General features: G+C 37.9%; 1 protein-coding gene across 6 annotated transcripts; it reads right to left on the bottom strand.

Moving 5' to 3' along the window:
• On the bottom strand, positions 1-24,988 carry ZNF800 (zinc finger protein 800). Of its 6 annotated transcripts, none has more exons than XM_035309280.1 (6): positions 24,850-24,950; positions 24,497-24,607; positions 22,182-22,277; positions 17,057-17,200; positions 12,523-14,266; positions 1-107 (listed from the first exon to the last, which is right to left on the bottom strand). In XM_035309280.1, exons 2-6 carry the CDS (start codon positions 24,555-24,557, stop codon positions 101-103), a joined length of 2,052 nt encoding a protein of 683 aa, XP_035165171.1. In that variant the 5' UTR covers positions 24,558-24,607; positions 24,850-24,950; the 3' UTR covers positions 1-100. The 6 variants fall into 6 exon arrangements, 5 of the variants coding, with proteins under 5 accessions (XP_035165171.1, XP_035165154.1, XP_035165186.1 ...); XR_004746005.1 differs by lacking the exon at positions 1-107 and adding an exon at positions 9,711-12,430 and having other exon boundaries at positions 12,468-14,266; positions 24,850-24,949; XM_035309263.1 differs by lacking the exon at positions 1-107 and adding an exon at positions 9,711-11,200 and having other exon boundaries at positions 24,497-24,604; positions 24,850-24,988.
• Between the last annotated feature and the right edge of the window lie 656 nt (positions 24,989-25,644).

The following is a 25,644-nucleotide window of genomic DNA, read 5'->3' as shown; positions in this document are numbered from 1 at the left end:
ATACACTGACCTGTATATGCCTCATCATAGCTACCAAAATATTACTGCATTCCCTGCAGTTACTCCTCATAATATGAGGCACTGAGTTACTTCCTCTCATCTAGTGCCTGAGGGAAGAAAAAAAATCTGGGGTACTTATTTGAAAAAAATGTTAATTGCATTTTTTTGTTCGTTTTATTTTGGCAGAGACTTTGCTAACTTGAAATTAGGTAGTCACCTTTACCAAAAGCCCAAGAAGATGGTATATATCTGTAGACATGACCCCCATTTCTTCTTTCTGAATGATAAGAAGAGATATATAATAATATAATATAATAATATAATAGTATTCAAGGTCTGAAAACAGCATGTTTACAGACACTAAATAACATAACAATGCAGCAATTTCTATTTATGATATCTCTTCCATCATCCCCCAGATAAAGCTTCAGCATTTTAAAAGGTAGAGCTAATTTTGCTGTCAGTACTTTGCTTTTTAAAAGCAGAGAGATGTTAAATGAAGCTTGGAGGAGGTAACACATTAATGAAGTACAATTCCACTATTGATATACAGCAAAGGATTAAATAACAGTACTGAGCCTGAATACTGTTGAACTGCACAGGTTCCTGGTGTGCTGACTTTGTGTGTCTGAGCAGATGACACCATACAGAGTGGCAGCGCATCGTCCCCAGCCCTGTCCAGCTCACAGCCAGGGTTCAGAAATGAATGCAATCAAGCGGACTTAAAGCCCTTGTCCTTACACACATCATTCAGGAATTTCAAACACCACAACCTAGAAAGTGTTCAAGGAAATCACAACAATGACTCATTCCTTCGACACAGACTTGACCAAGGCTGACCTTTCCGCAGTCATTTGTCTTCACTTTGAGGATATTCAACTTTTTTATTTATTTATTTTTTCTTCCCAAGGATGTGCCTCCAGGAATCAGCGATATTAAAAAAATAAAAAATAAAAATAAAAAATAAATAAAAAATCCTTGTGGATTCGCTTATCTCCATCTCCAAAATCCTCCCCCTCGGGCTCCCTCCCACGACAGCAGACGGCGTGCTGCCATCTCGCGGTTACCCAGGCAGGTCGCAGGCCAGCGACAAGTTTCTGTCGCTCAGCCCTGCAGGAGCACCGCGACACTTGGTGACAGGGAACACCGCAAATGCCTTTTTTTTTTTGAAAACAGATACAACGCCAGCTAGGAAAAGTGATTTTCATTCAATCCTCTGAAATTCAAACCAGTGGGAGCTCAGGCTGTGTGCTTCCCTCACCATCCTAGGAAAGGGCTGAAGGTGCAGATGGGCTGGCTCCCAGCAGTGCCCCCAGGCATCACTGCAGTTCTTCTGCACCAGCTCCCCAGCCTCATTCTGACTTTGTCCTCAAAAGCCACCACAAACTCCGTTGCCACATCAGAAAGTGCCTCCTTCTTCATGGTCTGGGAGTTTCCCTGCCCAGTTTGCTTTGTGTGACCCCTCACCACACCTCACACTTGGGTTTTGTGCTGTCCTTTTGCAGTAACCACCTCAACAGCCAGACTCCTTCCTGGCTCAGGGTCCTCGTGTTCTCCCCTCCTGACATCTCCCTGGTGGAGGGAGGAGGTCCTGCCAGTGAAAGAGCAGATAGACACAACTGAAATATAATCATAGCCCTGGCTTCCTTCCTACCCATACTCAAAATCTTCTCCAAAGCCCTTCACTCTTTATACCTAAGCAAAGTGAAGACTAAATAACAATTGTGTAAGACTGTGAGCTCCTCAGGGCATGAACTATCCCATTCCTCTCACATGCACTTGTTATAAAGCAATTCAAACACATACACCAACCTCAAACACTTTCATGAGACTTACTACAGTTACATAGCTATTCTGCTGAACATTTAAGTTTTTTTACTATTTTATTTTGCTACGAAGATAAAAATAAGGTGCACACCCATAGGCAGTAAACCCACTCCCAGCAGGAGACAACAGGGTCCCTTAATGATTTGAATTGAGGTTTGTGCTACCTTTCACTAGCTCAGAATGACAATTTAATGACTATGAAGAAAATAATTCAAGTGCACCAAACCTCACCTGCAGGGGGGGAAAATAGAAAAATTAGCACTTCATTTCTGATTCAGACACAGAAAAAGTGAGAAAAGTAGGGTTGGACAGGACCTGAAAATTTCAAATCATTTGCTTTGTGCCTAGTGCAGGGAGGGAAATGTTATTCCTGGCAATTGCTCTTCTAATCTATTTTTAAAGGCATAAATATAAAAGGATCCACATTGTTCCTGTCTCAATCTCTCCCTTCCTTGCTTTTTCCAAAATTATCATCTAAGAGACTCCATAAACTAATTTTAAACTCCCAAATTGTGGGGTTTGCATCGTCTTGCTCTCTAGAAAAAAAGTCACTGACCCAACACTATCAAACGCCCATCAGTTTCAAAACAGATACATTAAAAACAAAAACCTTAGTTTGCATGATGTTACATACTACATAATCATACTCTTACCTCTGATAATTGAAGTAGGTCAAAAAAAAACCCTCCAACTTGCAGTAAGCGGAGTTGATAGGTGTTTAAGAAAGCTAAAATAAGCAGCATTTAAATAGTTAAGCATAAGTCAACTACAGTCAAACAGTGAAATGTCAAAAAAATAGTCTGGGGACTAAACAGCTATAAGCAGATGACCATCTCACTGATGAAAACAGAAAAATTATGCAAGTTTTTTAATTAAATAATGAAAGATGTATCCTGCTGCTGTACTACTGTAGCCGTCATAGCTACATAGTTCTACCCTTCTCTCCTCTATGAGGTTCTTACTTGTTAAGTTTTGTCCCCCTAAACCTGTTCAAAAAATGATCTTGATGATTCTACTGCTTTTAGATTATAATGCCATGTTACACTGTCGTGAGCACTGGAAACCAGACTACAAAGATGAGATTAGCTCCAAGATAAAAAATTATAACGTTCTATACTTCAAGATACAGCAGTATCCTAGTCTGTTAGTCTGTTTTTGGAGCCAAGAATGTGAATACATCGCTTGCTATTTCCTACCACAGTGAGTCAGTCCATGGCTGTGCATGCATTCTCAGAGAGTTTAAAAGCCACTCTCCATGCTCCTCAGTACGTGATTTTCTGTGAGGAAATTTCTTTTTAAAAGGAAATCTCACTCAAAACATAACAGAGCACCTGCCTCTGCATTGCTGCAATCCGTTAGTTGTCTTAACATTCATAGAAAGATGACAAGGAAAACAAACATTGTATTATTGCATCTTGATAAGCTGACTGTAAACTATCAAGCATCTTACTGAAAACAAAGCCCTGAAAACAAATCTTCAAATCAACATAGAATATCGCCATGATCACCTCAAGTAGAATAAAAGCAAGTTATCAAGTTAGAAACATGAAATAATGATAATTTAACTGTAACTCAGCATAGCAATGGACAGATTAAGTACTATTTATGAGACGTTTGCCTGCTGTTATGCTGCAGAAATGATGGCATGAACAAATGGAACTAATCCCAGCCTGAGCTTCTAGACATTGAAATTTAAGAAAATAGTCCATTAAATCTTTTAAGAATGCAAGACTATTTTCATATTGCCTAATTTGCTAATAGTTCCAAGCATGTTGCCTACATGCTTTCGGTACCAGCTGCAAGCATTTCCACTTGTAAGAATCCATAATACTAAACAGTTGGCTTCAGCTTCTTAGGAATAGCACTGCAGCCAAAACTCTTTAAAGTGAGATGTCAGTACAGCTAGCTGAGGTATTCGGTGTTCCAAAATCATTAATGCATTGTACATAAAATGGATCGATCACCTTAGTAGGACCCAGACAGATGCTTAGGCAAGGATAATTAGAATTAACCTTTTAATTAAGAAAATGCACATTGTCTAGAAATCTACATAAATAAATAATACTCTTACAATGTTTTTCAGAAGTCCCCAGGCACAGCCTGTAGAGTATGTTAAATTCCTAGAGACTTGAATCAAACCAGTCCACCTTGGCACTACTCTCCTGCAAATGATGGGACCAAAGAGAGTGCATGACCACTGTCCTGTGATAACTACACACTGCCAGGAAGAGGCAGTTCCCTCAGAAGGACATTTACGAGGGTCACAGGTTTACCAGTGGCAATTCCAGCTTTGGACACGAAGGCAAGAGGGTTAGCCAGTGTAGGTCACCAAAAGTGCCCTCACAGGCAGGTTTGCTACCAGTCTCTAAATGTTTCTACACTATAGCTCTGCCTCCATGCAGAGAGGACACAGTGAGACAACTGCTGCCATTGCCCTGGGCAAGCAGAAGCAAAAAGGGAGCTGGTCCTTTCCCAAGGGTAACTGGAACATGGTCAGCTGGGAAATGCCTCCAGGCTGCTGGACAGAGACAGGAGGGAGGGAGCTTGCTGTAATGCTAGTGGACTTCTAAGAGAAGCAGGAGAATTGCAGTGAAATTGAAAATATACAGTCATGGTAGGAGAGTCTTTGAGGAACCTCAGGAGAGACAGCAAGCAATTGGTGCAATCCAGAAGCCACTGTAAGTTAGCTAATATTAGAAACAAACTGAGTGCAGAATGTGCTTCATTTTTAACCTTCTGTGTTTTTTTTTTTTGTTTTGTTGTTGTTGTTGTTGTTTCCTACATTTAAACTATCAAATTCTGCTCCAATATAAAGCATTAGCCTTCTATTTTAATATTTTGTGTTCTCATGGCTTACACATATCAGTAGCCTTCCACACTATGAAATAACCACCTAAAAGAGAATGTGTGATAGTTTCAACCCAAGGCTTTGGTCAACTCAATCCCACCATTTAAAGATAAATGTATATACTTCAGTCTTGCTATATAAATTCTCCCAAGTAGTCCATTAACCTTCCCTCAACTTTCTCATTTTATACTTAAGAGCTAACTTACAACACTTACATTTCAGCATACCAAAAGAGATTCTCATGGTCATCCTTCCTTACATGTTAATATTCACATCCTTATCCATCCCCAAGTCCCAAGTACACAGGGAAAAAGAAATAGTACACAGGCGTCTACCATATGTAAGCATTGCATATCAAGTGTCCACATTCACCTACTGAGATTTAATAAAAAAGTCACCCACAGCCTATTCAGTTCTGAGCAAGGTCAGAAGCGTGCACGTTGTTTTCCTCATTATGCTTATGGAAACAAGTACCCTAAAACAGTACAGACTCCTGAACTTAAACGGTATGAACCCAGATATCACCTAATCTACTACCAGTTTGACATTGTGCAGGGAAATCTCACAGTGAATTTGGAAACATCTTTCGACTTTCATATCCAAGATAAATAATTGATCTTCAGTGACCTGCCAGTAATAGGAATGTATTCTTGCTGGAAAAATGTGGCTTTAAAAATTTAAATGATGAAATGCGTCCATTTTAGGCTTGCTCATTCTTAGGTTGTTATGCGTCTTCAAAGAGAGAGTGACAGATCAGATTTAGATATGTAATGAAGGAAAATGATTACCGTGTTTTGCACATCCACATCTGTTTTAAATCTAAGCTGTAACTGACCTGCCTTGCCACAAGACAGTGACTTCAAACCAGTGTTTTCATGGTCTTACTCATCCTTTGTTTGCCACAGACAAGCTGGGGAGAATTGTAAGACCACGACATCCTGAAGAACAAAAACAGACTGTGTTTACTTGTCTACATTCTGCATCAGAGCCCACTGAACTCTTCAAGGCAGCATGAACGACTGTAGGAAAATCAACAAAGCAGATTGTTTTGCTTCTAATAAAGGAACCGACTCCCAGGATCAAAGAACATTAGTTATGTGGAAAAGCAAACCCCGTTCGGCTGACAGAGCTGAACTTGCTATTGCTTGGGAAAGGCTTGGTGCTGAGAGGTCAGACCAGGTAAATCTGAGCTCTCTTACACTGACGTGGTAGAAAAACCACCACCACAAAAACCTACCAATATTACCAGATGACAATACATTTAGTGCAACTGACGCAAAGAACCTCAATCCCATCACTAACAGAGGTAAAAACACTATGAAATCTACTTCTGGAGAATAACCTTATAGCAAGATACAACAGCGTACCCTCATCAATCATCCAGACTTCACAGCCCTGTCAACATTGCTCCTGGCAACACAGTGGAACACTTCATAGTTTAATCTGCTTTGAAGAAAAATGTACTTGGCCTTACTTGCTATCAAAGGCTCAGGCGATCTTCATTTCCCACTAAGTCTTCTGAAGTCAATGATATTGTTTCCTCATTGGAGATATTGTTCACAACATTTTTATTAAGATTACCAATATCTTGCCAATCCCCAAAGGGATCGATGAACTCAAGCAATCATAACTTCTCAAATTGCATTCCATTTTGTGTCTACAAAATTACCAGTTTAAGACTGTAACTGAGGGATACAGGAAAGCATGCTCTGCAAGCTCCAAACAAAGGGAACTAAAATGTATTTCATATAATTGACTTCCCTTCCTCTCCCTTTTTGAAGATGGGTACCAAACCTCTGTACCTAGCCAGCAGACCCTCATGGAAGTCCCCTTACTTGCGCAAACACCAGGGGGTCTCCATCAATACAATGACTGAGGTCCCGTATCTATCATCCAGCCAATTGATTTGAGACCGGTATAAATTACCCTTTCCCCACCATCCTCACAGCTGATTTCACTGTCAATCCCCTCTTTCTCCAAAGACCTTCACTCCCATGCTGCTTCCAATACCCACTTACTCTCCTGGCATATTAAAGCAGAAGCTGACCACCTGTACAGCTATGACCACCTACGAAAACAGAAACTAGTTACTCAATCTGCTGGCTTCTAACATCAAAACCAAAACCTTCATTCATAACACTTTACTAGTTCTGTATTTAAACCCTGCAGCATCAATAATTCATAATGAAAGGAAATTCTGAAGGCTGTACAAACTCATCCGTAGCTAAGCCAATAATATTTAGTAATTCCTGAATTATACAAGCATAACATATTGGTATTTCAAAACAATTGAAATTAGTCAAAGTAGCATGAAAGGGTTATGGAATAGATATGTATATCAGAAAGGGAAACAGTGTCACATTATTTATTGTAACTCTTCAATGTAAAGGAGTAATTTACTGCTCAAATTAGAAGCTTCTTCTCTTAAGTTTATCAGTAAATGAATTAAAGCTTTGCACTAATAGAAAAGAACATCTTAAGCCAATAAAAGATAGAATTAGAAATCAAATTAAAATCCCATTAAGAATACTGATTTTTAATAAGATTAAGTTCTACAATTCCTTATACTTCCAAATCCAAAACACAACTTTCATTAGAGTCCTCCTTAGAGCAAACTTTCATACAAAGGATAGTTTGTATTCGTTGAATATAGCCTTACTGCTGAAGCTACCCAACTGTTACAGGCCACACCACTACGTTGCCTATTATTTAAAATCAAGTTACTAATTCAAGGGGGTTACTAATTCAACTAAGGGTTACTAATTCAAGGGTTACTAATTCAACTAAGAGTCACGTAAGCTCTGTTAGGTGGCAAAATCTGTTTACTTTTTGGATTCGCAGCTTCCAAGATCAGCAAGGACCTGTATCAGCCTCTTAGGAAGAAGAAAATGCCCCTTTTGTTGTTTATTAAAGGGATTATTTTTTTTCCTCCATACAAGAGATTGGGACAATCAAAGGACTTGCCAGTGTTTCAGCAGACTTGTTTCGACAGTAAATATCCAACTTCTTGGATACCCAAATAAGCAACGTTATTTCCTTTCTACTGCTCATTCCCCAACTAATATATGTCTGCGTTTGTGGTTAACCAATTGCTGTACTTTACTCTTCAGCAAAAGGGAAACGTGTAATTATCTACCCACAGGTTCTTACAGCCATCAATCAAAAGTCATCTCCCATTTCCAAAGCACTTCAAGCATTTGACAAGTCACACAAACCCTTCACACAGTAGCTTCAAGTTCACCTTGCTGGAATCCAACAAAAACCAAACGATGATAATGACCATAAACCATCTCAGCTACAACTTCCTTTAGCTCTCTTATAAAAGAGAGCGAACCTAACATTACAATGATTTCATAGAGAAGATTTCATAGAGAAAAGGCTAGTAAAACATTTTTTTAAAAATAAACATAAATAAATAAATAAAGCCAGGAAGAAGAGACACTCTCAGCTAAGAGACAACTAATGAAAAGGTGGTTTTAAAACAGCAGCCAGCATTTCATTAGGCTGGGAACTTCAGTAAGTCTCAAGTTAGTTTCACTTCTTTTTTTATGCAACGTTTCACAACAATTTGACATTAAAGCTAGCTTTCATAGCCTTGGCATTAGAAAAGATGCATTGATTCTTTTCATTACAAGTCAGTTTTCCATACAAACCATTTAGAACGCCCTCAAAGTATTCCATGAGGTTTGTCACATGCACTCTGAATCAAAACCTCTTTCACAAGGCTCAGCTTCATTTCTGAAGGCACATTAGAGAGTTCATGTTTGTCTTTGGCCATTCCAAGCAAAACAAGCCAAACCAACACGTCTCATCAATGATAAGACCTATGCAAGACTGCATCTTAGTTATCAACTTATATCCTGTCACATGAACATGAAATCCCATTTATAAGTGCCCACATAGATCTTGATTACATTCAAAGCTCTAATACAGATTTCCAGGATTTGTCAAAAAATATATATTGCATTATTTCAAAGCAATTAGCAATCCTTCTCGGTTTTCTTCTTCTGTTCCAGACAGTTGCATTAAAAGATTTTAAAAAATAACTGTTTTGAACAAGCCCAACATACTGTATATGTAATTTATTTTCATACATACTGTATATGTAATTTATTTTCTTGTGCATAAAAGTGCTACCCAATAGATTTAAAAAATTGAAGATTTTAAAAAAAAAAAAAAAAAAAAAAAAAAAAAAAACTGTGGCAATTGCTAATTATTAAGCCGCATCTTTAAAAGGAAATATACTACCCAAAACTTCAAGAGGAACAAGACAGTTTTGCATCCAACTACATGGATGCAGATCTGGAGGTCCCTTAGCAGAAAGCTTACCTTTGAAACAGGAATACCTTCACCTTCAAGTAAGTAAAGATGCAGACTGCACACCCACCCAGAACAGACCAGAAACCACAGAAAGGCTCATCTGAGAAATGAAGTTATCCTATCACTATTTCTTCATTTTAACTTCCTAATCTTAATCCACAGGCATTCAGGGCCATGACTTATATTGCACCTACATAAATAGCTTGCTGTCTTCCTTTGAAGAAGAATAAACGATGACTACGGCAGTTCCTTTCGTATATTCCAACCATATAAAGAATTAACATTAGCTGGCAACCAACATAATTTGCAATACAAGCTATATACACCAATTTTCTTATTAAAAAGGAAATGCATAGCCTATCTCCTTTAATATCAATATCCAATTTTGTTGTAAAAGGATCATAAAAACAAGCTCTGCTCAGCTAAAGAGATACCTTTACAAATGACAAAAATCCAGTATCAAAGGGTTTTCTAAAAATACAGCAAGGGTCAACCATCAATGTGGAGAAATGTTCACTCCACAAGTGCCAAACTTTTCATAACAAAACAAAAGCAAAGAATTTATTACAACAGAATAGTACAAACAACTAGTTTCAGTGATCAAAGGGTAATATTTTACAATAAAAAAAAATGCAAACATTGTAATTTCTGCTTAAGGAGTGACAGATATACCAGGTTTACAAAAACAACATCTTCTTGTTTATGCACATATAAGTGATTTCCAGTCTGCTTTATTTTCAACCAAATACAGTACATTTATCCAAACAAAAGCATGTACATTCAATATAAAACATTTCCAGCAACAGCTACAGTCCAGTTCCCATTCACAGTATTTTTAGTGCAATGCACTAACAGGGCCAAATATTTCTCTATCCATAAAAAGTATTTTTACTTCTGATCTTGTGATCAACATTTTTAGATATATTTTATACAAAAAGTATATATGAACACGAGGCACCTCCCTAAGTAAGGGAGTGAACCTATATAAAAAACATGGTATTTCTTCTGATGTACAGTACCTTTCAAATTGTAGCAATTTGACACAAATCACTAACAAAATATTTTCTAAAAAGTAAAAAAAAAATAAAAAAATAAAAATAAAGAAAATAACAAAACAAAACCACTGATGCATGAAACCTGCCAAGAATCCCATAATGGCAGGCATGCAACAGTTTTACTAAAATTCTGATTAAAAGGTTAAAAAAAAAAGGGATCTAAAACATTTTCCAAATTATACAAAGTCAAGTGCTATCTATAGTGGTCATTCATCATTTCGAGAGAAAAATTACTTTGAGTTTCTCCCATACTATCCTCCCTTTTTATTAATATTTAAAGAAATAAACTAACATTATAAGTGGTTGTGCACAGATTGTCTGTCTATAATACATCAGCAAATATTCACTACCTTCATATTAACATTAGTGTGTTGATCTTTCAAAAAATAAACTGAAAATATAAACTGCAACTATCATTAAAGTGCTTGTGTATAAACTTTTTTAAAAAATTCAAGAGGAATGTGGATATTCTTGTAAACATCCTAGATGTTTACCAAGTTGTCCTATGAACCACATATGGAAAAAATACGGAGATCTTTGAAGCAACTGTAGTACAGTGAAATTCAGAACGTCCCACAACTGGGAAATTAGTCAGTATGAACAAACTGATGTTATGGCAAATACTAAAAATTAGTACAATTCAGCCAATATACACTACATTGTTTGCTCTTATACATTCATTTGTAATAAATTTAAAACAGTATATAACACAACAATTGCCAAAGTAGGTATCACAAAATAGTTAAGAGCTGTTCATCAGTTAGCGCTATTAGGGAGGAACAGTATGCACGATGAACTCTCTGAAGATGGGTTTCCTAAATGAGGAACAAGTCTTCTTCCAAAGCTGTTGTTTAAGTTGCCTCTGTATTATTATTTTTTTTTTAAGTTCATGTATCAAACCTCAACTGCATAGACATAAGCATAGTTAACTGCTAATTTAGAAGCACATGTGCATTTCAACTACTGCAGTGTTTTGGGAGGAAGCACTGTCTAACAAGTAGTCAGAATGGTTGTAATTTAATAAGAAAACAACAGCTTATGAAAATATTTCCTCCTCACAGTACCATTATCAAGATATTAGCGGCTCCAACACCACATTAAAGTCTTTTTCATGCAAATGAACTCCAAACTTTCCGAACATCACTTGAACCTATCTGAGAAGAAATGGGAATAAGTTAATGCTTTGTGTTTACCAATATAATTGTTTGAAATTACTGAAGATAAATAATTTATAAGGTTAAATTTTAAATTCATCATCAAAATACAAAAGTCACCCTTCCTCTTAAAATTACAATAATTCAGGGTCCAGTTCCATCCCATTCGGCCAGAATTTACTATGAAGCCACGAACAGATCAGATTACATTTAGGCTAGCTAACACTACAAAAACTGAACTGAAAACAAATTACCTCCCATTTCAGAGTAAAAATATAGAACAAGGCACATATATTTGTATTTTTTCCACCAAATATGTTATAAGGCTATTTCTAAATAAGAATATTAAAACCTCTTTATAGGCGTCACTAATGTCTCTCCATTATAATTTTTTATACAATCCCCATACTTTCAGGCATGAGTCAATCACTCTGAAATACAAAATATTATTTCCTTTTTTTGAAAGGTCCTCTTAAAAAATAGGCCTTCTTTAATATAAAGGCACTGGAAAACTAATATAAATATAATTCGCAAGTATAAAACAAGTCCCAGTGAACCATATAAGCAGAAGTTTAGAAAATTCTTGGCCAGACCTCTACATATATTTAGGCTTAAAACAAAAAACCTTTATGAGACTCAAACACTTTAAAAAATGAATGGCCAGAGTCTCTGAACTTGTGCTTATGTAAATAAGCACTAAAAGAATCAAATCCTAATTTGGTGATTTTAAGTGTTCAGAGGGACCTAACTCAAACTGATTTTAAATCAAAACAATTAAGTGTCCAAACTACATTTAATCAAAATGTTCTATGTCCTTCTGTGGGCAGAACATGTGTATTGCCTAATACACATGAAACATTAAAAAAAAAAGATAATTACATCACAGAGACATTTTCAGTCAACAGCTTTTACCTTGGTATTTTTAGTACTTCTTCCAACTAGATTACAGAGCTGTTCATTACCAGGGTAAGTTCAAACCAGACAAAGGCACTGATAATTTAAAGCACACTATTTTAGACACGTACGTATGTTAGCTTCATTACAGCAGATGCCTTAAAAACAATTTAAAGAGTCAATTTGGTACACCTTAATCTATATTATATTCCAGTTTCCTGTAATGAAAAATTTAATAATTAACTCTTCCCTAAACGCTAAAAAAATAATTAAGAAACACACATATATCATAGTACTTAAGCCACTAAACCATAAAATCTATGGAAAAATATCTTTTTGTCAACTTATCAACAACAGCATGTGAAATGAGGTGTTTTTGTTTTGTTTGGAGAAAAAAAAAGACAAAACACTATATTTTCCTCACCAGACAACAGCTTTAGATCTTGTACTTCTGCCTTTGGTTTTATTTTCTTCAGGTGAATGAGATACATTCGCCTTATGGGTTTTCTTATGATGTTCTAGAAAAGCTTTTCTGGCAAACGCTTTCCCACATTTATTGCATCGATGAAGAGAAAAGTTTTTTGTTACTTTTACTTCAATGCCAACATCAGCTCCTTCATACTTTTTATTGGGCGAATTAGAAGTGACATCCTGTTTTGAACCAATCTGTTTTGTTTCATCCCTCTGAGGGCCTCTTTTTGTCACCTTATTTAGAACAAGATCAATTGGCTTTTTTATTGCTCTAATTTCTAAACTTGCAGTTATTTTCCCAAGGTAACGTGGTGACTTTTTATGAACTACAGTTATATGCCTTATCACATCGCGCTTGCGACGTGTTTCATAAGAGCAAAGCGGACACCTGTAGTATTTAACATAAATGTTATTCCCATCTGTGTGTAATTCGATGTGTTTTGTCAAGTTCTGTTTTGAAGTAAATTGGCGTTTACAGAGTTTACAGTAAAGTTGCTTGAAGTCAAAGCCAGCTGAAAGTTTTGGCTTCCTGGTTTTTTGCTGGCCACCTGCAGCAGATGCATTGGTTGATTTAGAGGTTGGTTTAGAGGTTGACTTAGTGGTTGATTTAGAGGTTGATTTAGGGTTTTCTGGGTCCTGTTTGACTTTATTTTTCTGTGCTGACAGAGTGCTTTTTTTCTCATTTGAATGATTTGTTCCCTTTAATTCATTCTGTGGAGAAAGAGCAATGGAAGGGGGTGAAGGTTCTACAGAATCTGCTGGTTCAACTTTTAGTTTTATTTCTGTTCCATTGGCAGTATTGTTGGGTCCTTTCTCTCTTTTAGAGTTCTTTCCAGAAAGAGTTATCTTGTGAACAATTTGCATGTGCCTTTTCAGCATTATTTGTGAACTATATTTTCTCTTGCACAGAAGGCATTTGCACGCAGTTAAATTGTATTCAGCCTTTGAGGACGACTTTTGTTTTCGGGTCTTAAAAGATTTTTTAGCAGAAACTGTATCCAAGAACAAAGGTTGCCCAGGTTTTGTAGCTATATCAGGAGTAATGGAATCCCTTCTTAATCCTCTATGAACTTCATCAAAATGCCTCCTTACATTGGCTTTTGTGGCAAATGATTTATAACACACAGGACAACTTCTACCTAATGTTACAAGAACGTTCTTATTTCGTCCCTTTGTGGAGCACTGATTTGGTTTCTTTTTTGTTTCTATGTACTTCTTTAGCTCTTCCATCTTTTTTTTGTGTACTTTTCTAATGTGCCGGCGTACACTGCGTCTGGAATGAAATTCTTTTCTACAAAGGCAACAAACCAACTGGTGACCAAAATCTGAATTATCCAAAGAGTCCAGCTCAGGAGTTACTGCTGGAGGCTGTTCTTCAGGAGTAGGTATTACCTTGTTTGTAACAGGATCAGCAGGAGGTGATTCTACAGTATCCCCCACTGGAGCTGGAGTTGAAACAGTCTTGGGTTGCTCAGTGCTAGGTTCCTGTGTCTGTACTGGAGCTTGATCAGGGGTACTAGTACTTTCTGTGTTCTCTTCTGGGCTATCAGTCCTTGATACATACTGAAATACAGCATTCTGATTAGTTTCTATAGGTTCTAATTTAATTATATATTCTTGCTTGTCTACCCTTGGATAGATTGCTTCCAGGAGGTCATTTATGGCTTGACTTTGTTTATCATTTATATCTGGGAGGTCTGTAAAAAAAGGCAAAGGCATTTTAAAATCATTTAGTAACTTCAAATTTAAGTTTTATAAATTTCAAAGTGCCTTTTTACCACTGTGTCTATTCAGCCACCAAATTTGCATAAGCCATGTATCTTTACTGTTTTACTGCTCTTTTATACTTATAGGCTTTGAGTAATCATTTTTATCACATCAGTACAAGTGACATTTTTACTAGAAGCCAAGACTGAAAGAAGCTCAGTGTGCTAATGTGAAAGCCACCTAAGCTAAAAATTAGTTTGTCAGGAATTAAACTGTTATCTAAAAAGCTGTATCAATTGCCAAAGTAAGAACATAGTACTGAGCTTGTTCTTCTAGCGTGCAGCTAAGCCCAAAGCATCAATAGAAACTGATTTTCCTGCTGGTGGAAACAGGCATTCTCATTCAAGGAATCTAATTCTGGAAATAAGCTCTTTTTCATGAACTCTGAACAGTCCTTAAGGAAGAATGAAACATCTGTGTAACCTGAGCACTACATGAGGACAGAAGTAGATGAGACAGAACTTCTGGGGCAGGGAAAGATGTACGCACTACCAAAACAGTTAGTAGGCTTAGTGATACAGTAAGATAAATATAAGGACAGACAAATTCTGAATATAGGAAAAAATAATCTTAAAAGAATAAAAATTCAGTGAAATAATATTTCATGAAATTACTCTGCTCAGCTTACCCAAAGGTTCACCTTGTGTTCTGCCCCGATAAGGAGTTGAAATGAACTTAAAAAGCAAGAAAGGATGATACAGGGATCCTGCTCTCCTTGTTTGCCTGATACCAGTAACCTAAACTTTGCAAGCTGAAGTTTGCAAAGTACTGTTTTAATATACCTAGTTTCAAAAAAGTTTATTCAAATGTTTTCCAAAACATTTATATTCCTGGCTACCACAATGATGTTATGTGTATTTTATTAAAAAAAAAGTATTGGTAATTTTATTTCCTGAGTAAACCCTCACTGAGGGTCATTCTTTCCACATTCTCAAGTAAAGGAAAGAGCGTCAGAACAAGAAATATGCTGTTTTGTTGCTCCGAACCATGTTTTAATTATTAACGCCTTTTGCAGTAAGCTTCAAATAGGAATTATCTGTATAATTTTTATCAAGGGTAAAAAGTCATTCCTATTTTATACCACCTCTTCATATTATCCAGTGACTACACAAAGTACCTCAAAAGAGTCCTCAGGGAATGGTATTAAGAATTTTTTACCATGAGGACTACTGAACTTTATTCCTACCTATTGTCACTATCTTTTAATTTTACGTATTGAAAAAAACAAAAACAAAAAAAAAAAACCTCTCACTTCATTCAATAATCTTCATTCTCAATTTTATATAAAACATAAGGATTTATATAACTTTATTCGGAACATTTATTATTATTCTCTTCATCTGGAGCACATAGCATTGTTCTTGTCATTGGAATCCTTCTTAATGAACAGTAAAAAACATCAGTTAAGCAGACAATTAAATGAAGGTTAGAATGGCAGGAGCAGGACTGGAAGCCTTTACTCAGAGTAATCTTATTTTGCTTAGAAACTTTTGCATTTAAGTCAGATGCACTTACAATTCTGCTTTGAAAATACAACTCATCCCTTTCACAGAGAAGCTCTGGGGCTCTGCAACTGGCCAAACACACTAATTTAAGGAGGGAGACAGTATTAGTTTTTTCACCTTCTCCTTCACAACACCTACTGATACAATGTGGGAAAACAATCACCTAAGCAAATCACTAGTTTCTTATTTTTTGAAGTATTGAGGCATGACGATACGAATAAGGGAAGAAAAAAACATCATTGCAATGTTGACCTAGACAGAAACCAAGATAATTAAAAAAATATACAGAACATTTCAAATGCTGGCTCATTTCCAAAGTATTCAGCCTTACTCAGATCAACAAATCATCATCGTTAAAAATGTCTTCAATACATTTCTTCTTCTATGAAAACACGCATTTCTTCATCATTCAAATTACTTTTAGTAATAAAGTTTAACTTCTACAAAAAAAAAAAAAAAGGAGGTAGGCTAGACATGGTCACATACATAGCCAACAATAATAGAATACTTTGGTTGGAAGGGACCTACAGAGATCAAGTACACCTGCCTGACAACTTCAGGGCTAAACAAAAGTTAAAACATATGACTGAGGGCATTACTCAAATACCTCTTGAACACTGACAGGCACGTGGCATCAACTAACTCATTAGGAAGCTCGTTACAGTGTTTGACCTCCCTTGCAGTAAAGAAACGTTTCCTAATATCCATTCTGAACCTCCCCTGCCACAGCTTTATGACATTTCTGTGCATTCTACCATTGGTTACCAGGGTGAAGACTACCTTAAAGTAGCACAAGGTGAGATGAGGTGGTGGGAAAGAGACATGAAGACATGTCCTTAATAAGAGTGATCTTTTAGTCTGTGTTTCATGAGTTAGAATGAAGGATTTTGTCCATGATACCGAGTGCTTCCCAAGTACAGCAGAAAGTGACACACATTCACCCAAGTCACTTGACATGATCCAGCTGAAGTCTATCAGAGCTAGGCTGATCTAAAGCTGAAATGCCTTGCTAGATCCAAGCTTTTCTACCAGATTCAGTTTCCCACTCCTTTGGCATATTCTTCAGTATCTTTCACCATAAGAGGAAAAGTGAGAAAGGAAAAGGGCAAAAAGGAATAAAAAGTATTAACAGTGACACCCTTCATTAAAAGGTTGAGCCTAAAAACTAGCTATCAAATTACGACATGAACACGTGTATTACAATTAGTAACTTACTATCATCCATCTGGAGACTTGGAGGACAATAAAACTTTTTATGAGTAATTAAATTTGGTAATCCTCTGAAGAGACTCCGGCACAATTTACACTCAAAAATGGTGTCCACATCTTTTAACAAGATATGTTTAAGTTGTTTAGTTCCTGTAATAAAAGAAACGTTACACTTAAAGGAAGGTTTTCAGTTCATCTAACTCAAATCAGATCATGCAAGCAGAAACATGTTAAAACATGACAATTTCAACAGCATTTTATCTTGCATTAATGCTTTCATTGCGCTGTTGATGATACACACACGTTTCATTCTGAAAACAAGACTAGTCTGAAAAAAAGTGTTTACACACATTACAGTTTATAGTGAAAGAGCAATGATTTATTATAGAATCACAGAACAGCATGGGTTGGAAGGAAACTTGAAGATCATCCAGTTCCAACCCCCCAGCTATAAGCAGGGATGCTGCCCACCAGATCAGATTGCCCAGGGCCTCATCCAACCTGGCCTTGAGCACTTCCAGGGATGGGGCATCCACATTCTTTGGGCAATCTGTTCCAGTGCCTCACTACCGTCTGAGGTAAGAATTTCCTCCTAACATCTAATCTAAATCTCCCCTCTTTTAGTTTAAAGCCATTCACCCTTGTTCTATCATTATCTGCCTGAGCAAAAAGTTGCTCTCCATCTTTTTTTTTTTTATAAGTCCCCTTTAAATACAGAAGGGCTGCAGTGAGGTCTCCCCAGAGCCTTCTCTTCTCCAGTCTGAAGATCTCCAGCTCCCTCAGCCTTTCTTCATAGGAGAGGTGCTCCAGCTCTCTGATCATCACCACAGCCCTCCTCTGGACTCGCTCTAACACACCCACATTCTTCTTGTGCTGGGGGTCCCAGACCTGGATGCAGTACTCCAAGTGAGGCCTCACAAGGGCAGAGCAGAGCGGGGACAATCATCTCCCTCCACCTGCTGGCCACTCCTCTACTGATGCAGCCCAGGACGCAACTGGCCTTCTGGGCTGCAAGCACGCACTGCTGGCTCATGTTGAGCTTTTTGTCCACCAGAACACCCAAGTCCTTCTCTGCAGGGCTGCTCTCAATGAGCTCTTCTCCCAGTCTGTGCTCATGTCTGGGATTGCCCTGACCCAGGTGGCAGCACCTTGCACTTGGACTTGTTGAACCTCACCAGGTTCACATGGGCCCACTTCTCAGGCTTGTCCAGGTCCCTCTGGATTGCATCTCTTCCTTCTGTGGTATCAACTGCAGATACATCAACTGCAGTGACGTTTTCCTTTCTCCAGTCACTGGGGACTTCACCTGACTGCCAGGGCTTTGCAAACAGGATGGAGAAAGGCTTGGCAACTCCATCAGCCAGTTCCCTCAGGACACTGGGATGCATGTCATCAGGCCCCCCACTTGTACCTGTTCAGTTTCATCAGGTGGTCTCAAGCCTGCTCTTCACTTACAGGACTTTGCTCCCCCAGCCCTCATCTACAGGTTCAAGGAAACAATAGACATGGGACTGGCAGTGAAGACTGAGGCAAAGAAGTCGTTGAGTACCTCAGCCTTCTCCATGTCTGTTGTTACCGTTTTTTAAGACCCAAACCAACAGCTAACATTAACAAGGATTCCATACCAAGGTACCTGGTTTCTGCAATACAATTGCCTAACAGCAAAGGACAAGCAACTCAAGCATTTAAATAGGTCTGCAGTGTTTTTTCTTTAAGCTTGTCCAAGAAAGCAAGATAGCTACAGCTATTTCACCTTTTTTTTTTTTTTTTTTTTTTTTTTTTTTTTTTTAAAGCACTAAGAAAGGCAAAAAATTACAGAGCATACAACAAAACTCAGAGAGTAACTAACAGGTCAGCATCAATGTTACTGCATCTGTGCATCTGACCCAAGATCAAAGTGACTGAGCTTATGCAAGAAAATAGAACTGGAGACACATTTTCAGCCTGCTGAAAGGAAAATACAAGTAATTTAAGTAAGAACCTTTTATGTTAAAACACAAGTAACCTGACAAAATGTGCAGGTTTTCTCACACTTGTATATTCCAAAAAGAACACACGAGTGAGTTTGATCTAGCATTGTTGGTGTTTTCAAGTTTCTGCCCTTAAACTCCGAACCCCTTAATTGTTTAAGTTACACTTCAAGCCCACATTTCACATCTTGCTATAATTATGTACATAATGCCTACAATTAGCCAAGGATTGATAAATGATGAATACTTACCCGTGCCAAACAAGTTCTACTAATTTCTCCAATTTGATTTTTTTCTTATAAAGGAGTAAATCAAAATTAATCTAAATTAGTCAAGCAAGCAAAACCATAATGAAACTGGACAAAGAATAAATAATATCACTGACAACTATGAAACAGCAAAAGTGGCATCAAGATATTCTTCCGGCCAAAACAGAAGTTCAAGTTTTCTGTCATCACAGGCACTTCAGAATTCCATTTAAAGATCAAACTTTGAATCACACTGCAGAATTATTTCCTAAACCAAACTTTTTCAAGTATTAGTAATTCCATAATACCCAATAGTTCTTCAATTTTGAGTTAACCTTACATAGACAACTTTTTATTTCTAAGTCTAATACTATTATATTTTTTTGACAACTGAGTTTTGGCAAAGCACAACGACTTGTTCAACTATTTAAAACTAGGATCCAGACTCGACTATCTGAGGCCACCAACCAGTTTCTTGCCTTGCCTATGCCTTTTCTGAGCCACTGCCCAAGACTCTGTTTTTTCCTCCCATGAGCTCTTTCCTGAAGTGTTACTAACATAATCTTCATCCGACCTGCATTTCTACAGACAACATACTAATGGATAGATATTTACATTTACTGAAAAACCCCAAAGTTAAGAATTGTGGAGTTCCCCCAACAGCACGTTGGGTACTGAAATCTCACCCTCAAACAGTTGAATTTTGGCATATAAAGACAAACACTAACGAAAACACTGCTGAAAAAAATTGAGTATGCTCCAAGTAGATAAAATTCCAGCGAGTCACTAACTATAATTCAAATAAAAGGCCTCCAACTTGGTGATAGCATGCAATAAACTAAAATTTGGCTTTTGCTGTTGATGTGTGCCCTAGCCAAAAACATCCCTCTTGAATTAAAAAAAATATCTAATTCACCACTCTTTCCTAATCAAGGGGACACACAAGTCCCTCATTCTCTTTCCCCCTGCACTCTCTCATGTTATATTGACAGTTCAGCCTCTTCCATTCAGGACAGATTTTTTTTTTTTGTCCAATTCAAACCATTGATGAGATTTAAGGACTTATACTGGAGGTCTGACTGGATGACACAGTGGTCACTCTGGTTTCAAACCTTCCTTATTTAACTGTGAAACTTTTCATAAGTACCAGTAAAAATATTAATTGCTCTTTATGAATTAAACAGTAGACCATTACTGACTTTTGGAAACAGAAAATAAATTAAAACATCCACTGGTTTCGCTGACATGTCAGGCAGAGAAAATGTAAGCATCTGCTCATTCTTCAGTAACTGCAGGTTGCAGCAATGAACAGTTAGTTTTCTGCCAGCACATGCTGCCTCCAGCTTTTTAAAGCCTTCTCCACTTTGTAGCTGCAGCTAATTGGGGTAAGTGATACTTTATCAAATCCTGTTAATATTTGTAAACATAGATGCTAGAAATAACACCATTGTCAAAAGAAACTGTTACAGCACATCAGTCATTACAAAATACTTCTATGGCAGAAATATCCAAGCTTATGCCTTTAGCAAGCAAATTAACTTCTCAGAAAAATCTCACTAGTCCATTTTCTTCTACAAGAACATTCAATTCAATAGAGTTACAGAATTCTGTATTAGAATGTTATTTGTTATATTTTATTGTACTTGTATTATTATTAGAAAATAGCTACTAACTCATTTGTTATTCTTGATGTTCTGGATGACAGAGGAAGCCTTCTGCTAAAATTGCTTTAAAAGGAGAACACTCTGGCTTTCATATCTATTTAAGTTTACAACAGGTATCAGAAGTGTTTCTTAGCATAACAAAATGTTGCATGTTCAGAACTAACTAGTTTAACTAGAACTACCTAGTTTAAAATCTGGTCCAGGTCCTTTAACCTTCTCTCCAATTTCCCTGGCAGAGATGCCTGAATAGAGCAAGGCAAGCTGTCAAAACTGGCATGTCAAAACACATGCCAGTGAGGACAACCTGGAAGCAGCCTATAGACAGATTACTTGTAATTAGCTTATGCTGTCTCCAATAAAGAGTCCATTCATCTGCCTCAGGTCAAAGAAGCCTGCCACACGTATTTGAGGCTTTAGGTGAATCTCATTTAAACACTCACATTTATAAAATGATTACTTATGATGACTCTCACACCCAGTTTTCCTTCTTGTATTAAGTTTCTAAATGCAAGTGGAGAAGAAACTGAGTATTGTGCCATTCAAAAAGACTTAGCTCAGACACACATCCCATTACATATCATCAATGACTTACACATGAAACAAATGTTTCATATATATAAAGATCTATTACTTTATACATATATATTAATATCTGCTGTGTTCTTGCACTAAGGCTTGTAAAAATAAAACGTGTGTTTTGCCACATCAGAAGCATTGAACTAGCTGGGAAATATTACAAGTTTCTATCACCTTTGGCATGCTCATCCAAACACTTGTCGTTATTCTTAGGTTCACTGCTATGATTTGCAACTCAAGAAAAGAGTCAATGAACACCTTAAAAGCAAGACTATACAGCACTATTAAAAATTCAAGGCAAACACTGAATTTTCTCAGTCTCTCAAGAGTTTCACTATAAACAAAATAATAATAGCAGTTGGAGGGATGACACAAAACAAGCCATTTTTTAAAAAAAAAGGTAACTATACAGCAGGTTTTTGAAAGGTACTTTCAAAAAGTACCTTTTTGAAAAGGTACCAAACTAAAGGTTTTTGAAAGATACAGGAACTGTATCTTGACTACTTTATATGAAAACCCTTATTAAAAAAAGAAGAGCACTTAACGCTGAAAACCTACAAATATTTCGCAAATATGTAGAAATTCAGGTGTTGGTGGTTCATTTGTTTCATTTTTATACATAACTCTTATAACAAGGTAATAAACTTTTTAAGAGTCAAGCATGGTTTCATACCTGATCGAAAACATTCAATGATTTGTTGAATACCGGATTTTGATGTTTGCAGAGGCTGCTGTAATAATGGAGGATCACCAGGTTCCAACATATGCACTGAAATACATAAGAGATAAGCCGTTAATAAAAAATCATCTCAGTTTTCTCTAAGTTACATATTTTCTGTGCATACAATAAACTAGATAAAAAGAAGGCCAAAACTAGTTGTCTTACTCAAAAAAATCTCATCAACACCGAATCAAAACACATCACAGAGTAAGTTTTCCAGCCATGATACCTTTTGACAACATGCTGTCATTCTGATTATTTAAAGAAAACATGTATTCAAAGCTATGCATATCAAACACAAAAACAAATATACAAAACCATGATGACTCATAAGAAATTTCCATCAACTAAGGCAATTTCCCAAAATAGTCTACTTGACTCCCATCGTTCAAACCAGAACAAAACAGATGTACAAAAAAGCATTACCAAATACCATATTTTTTCAGAATGTCCTATGTGATTTCAGTGCTGTCAATACGTACCTATGCACTGAGTTTACATCCCTTCAGCAAAGACCAGAGCAAGGCATAAGCATATCTAAGCAGTAAAGCAGTATGCACAAAAACACCTATTATAATATTAAAAAAAAAAAAAAAAAAAAAAAACCACCTTCAAGAAACGCTTCTGGTTCAAGCAAACTGCTGAATAACACCTTACTTCTGAAGTTTCATGAAGTTCCATCCTGCAGTCTTCATGAAATTTATTACAACTAAAACTGATCTAAAACTCCTTGCTGATCAGGATGATTATTATTATCCTGATATACAGTGTTTATGCATATGGAAATTAACAGTATTCCATTGCTGTACAGGCTTAAGAAGACTAAGTTTTGCTCAGAGAGAAAACCAAATTTACACCAACAAGAGCACCTACTCAAGCATGTGCACGAAAATCACTAGTTAGGTCTTCTTTGTCATTAACAAAGTAAGTAGTTTTCTAATTCATTAATCAGATCCTTCCTTGCCCATTTGGTAGGACTTCTAGCTCCCTTGTAAGGTCTCGATTTTTAAATAAGGTACGGAGCATGTCTAAGAAATTTATTTTTAATGAAGAGCACTAGAGGCATAGTATAAAACTATTTAGATTTATGAAGCGCAAATAGATTAAACTTATTTTAACAAGAAAGTTATTCCTTTCAATGTGAGGTTATAAATAAATTCAAGCTGGAGAAAGCATTGGAAAGAAAAGAATGATTAAATGAACACTCCATGCAGCTCTCCTGGCCCCATTATATACACAAACATGTAACAACCATTACAAATCAGCTCATCATTTAGGCATCTCTAACACAATGACATATTGTATTCTACTAGCCTATTCCATATTCTTCAAAATAGTGTACTTTGGGTTGTATACTGCCTCTAATAAGCATGTGCAACACCCACTGATATCAAGAGCAGTGACATATATGAAACAGACATAACACAACACTATTATTTGTAAGGCAAGAATAGTATTTTACCCCTTATAAAGCATTAAAAACAACTCAAAACCTTAAAATCTTGAATACAAAGAAGTGTTTCTACAAGCTGAATAATACCTACTCTCAAATCAAAGTTGCCATGCACAGGCGTTCAACAATTAATTCCAAAACCTGATGCCTTTCTTTTTGAAACATAAATGAAAGCATCCCAATAACAAGCTCAAATAATAAGGCAACAAGGAAGGAACCAAATTTCCTTCTGGGCTACCAGTTATAACAGTAGGCATAACAATTAGAAAAAGAAGCCTACCAAATTGGCTGAAACTTCAGAGCACTCAAAGTACTTTCCACTGACAGCACCTTCTGTGTCATAGAGCAGTGAATGCATACATTTGTTTTAGGACTTTTAGAGTTTGTGTTTTGTTTTTTTTTCTACCCCTTGAGAAGAAGGCCCCAAGTTCATCAGAGTTCACCAGGAGAGATTCAAAGTAAAGATATAGTCAATGAAAGCAAGAAATTGTCAAAAATGTCTTTTATAATAATAGTAATAATTTGAAATTGTATGTTTTTTGGAAACACAAGTGTTGTTTTAACATGATTTCTTGCCTTCCTGTGCTCACTGTACACAGTGCCCACTTGGGGGCTTGGGCACTATGACAAGTCCTGTAGAACCTGAGAAATTACCTTTGTGCAATAAGTTAGCGTGACAGTTGGAGAACATTTAAACATTTCCAAGCAGAACCCAAAGCTTTTGATACCCCAAAACTTTCTCTAACAATGTGCACCCATCACATCACCGCAGTTTCTCAGGGTTTTGGGGACCAGCCACCACGCAGCACCCTACCTGGCTCACAGCACCCATGGTGATGGTGGTCAGTCTGGCAGCACTTGTCCCTCAGAGGCATTTTCCGCGGGCACCACCTACTTCCCTTCTACATCCAGCAGCGCGTTCCTGCTAAAACAAGCACACCAAAAGTCACCTCCGGAGAAAGAGAGGGCAAGAAAGCGGCTCCAGAGCGGGCCAGGAGCACCCTCGGCGGGGAAGGAGGGAGGTGGGGAGGGAGAGAAGCCGCCGTGCTCACAGCGCGCCTCACGGCGCCCAAGCTCCCGCTCCCGCTCCCCGGCCCGGCCACGCGTGCCCGGCTGCGGCAGGTGACAGCGGGAGGCGGGCAGGGAGCGCCGGGCGGCGGCACCTACCTCCAGGCGGACAGCCGGGCGGACAGCCGGACCCCCCGCCCCCTGCTCGCCTCCCCTCAGCCCCGTCCCGCCGCGGCGGCGGCCGCTGACCCCGGAGCCGGATGGGCACGGCGGAGGAAGTGACTGCGGCCGGGCGCCGAGGGGCCGCGCACTGCGCACGCGCCCGGGCCGCCGCTCCCCCGCGGCGTGCCGCACAGGTGCCGCCGGGCGGCCGTTGGGCGGCCGTTGGGCGGCACGGCACTGCCCGCCGGCGGGGTGCTGAGGGGCGGCCCCGGGTGGCGTTTCTGCCTTCAGCCTGCTTTATTGCTGTTGTTGTTTTTTGTTTTGTTTTGTTTTTGTTTGTTTGTTTAAAGTTCTTCTGGTAAATTTTGCCGTGAAGAAGGGTAAATGAATGTTTCCGTGAGGTGTTCCCAAATCCAGTTGGGACGCTGGTGTGCTGCGCCGAGTGGGCAGGCACCTGCTGCCTCCACACAGGGGAAGTCTTACAGAATCACACAATCATTTGGCTGAAGATCCAAAGATCCAAGATCACTGAGTCCAATCTCTGACCTAACACTAACAAGTCCTCCACTAAACCATATCGCTAAGCTCTACATGAAACCTCAAGGTGTCTGCCACTGCTCTGCTGGTAGCAGCCCGGCAGGGAGGGAGGTTGGGTTTATTTCAAAGGAAGGGACACGAGTAAGTTTTCTTCCACTTCAGAACAAGTGTCCATCATTTAAGGAAAAGCTTTTGTAGGGAAATGCAAGAAGTAAACACATTTATGGGGAAAATGCTGAGTGATGGTACCAATCT

This window comes from Oxyura jamaicensis, chromosome 1 (genome assembly GCF_011077185.1).
Source record: "Oxyura jamaicensis isolate SHBP4307 breed ruddy duck chromosome 1, BPBGC_Ojam_1.0, whole genome shotgun sequence".
NCBI classification, from domain to species: Eukaryota; Metazoa; Chordata; class Aves; order Anseriformes; family Anatidae; genus Oxyura; species Oxyura jamaicensis.
This window is presented reverse-complemented; position numbering and strand designations above follow the sequence as displayed.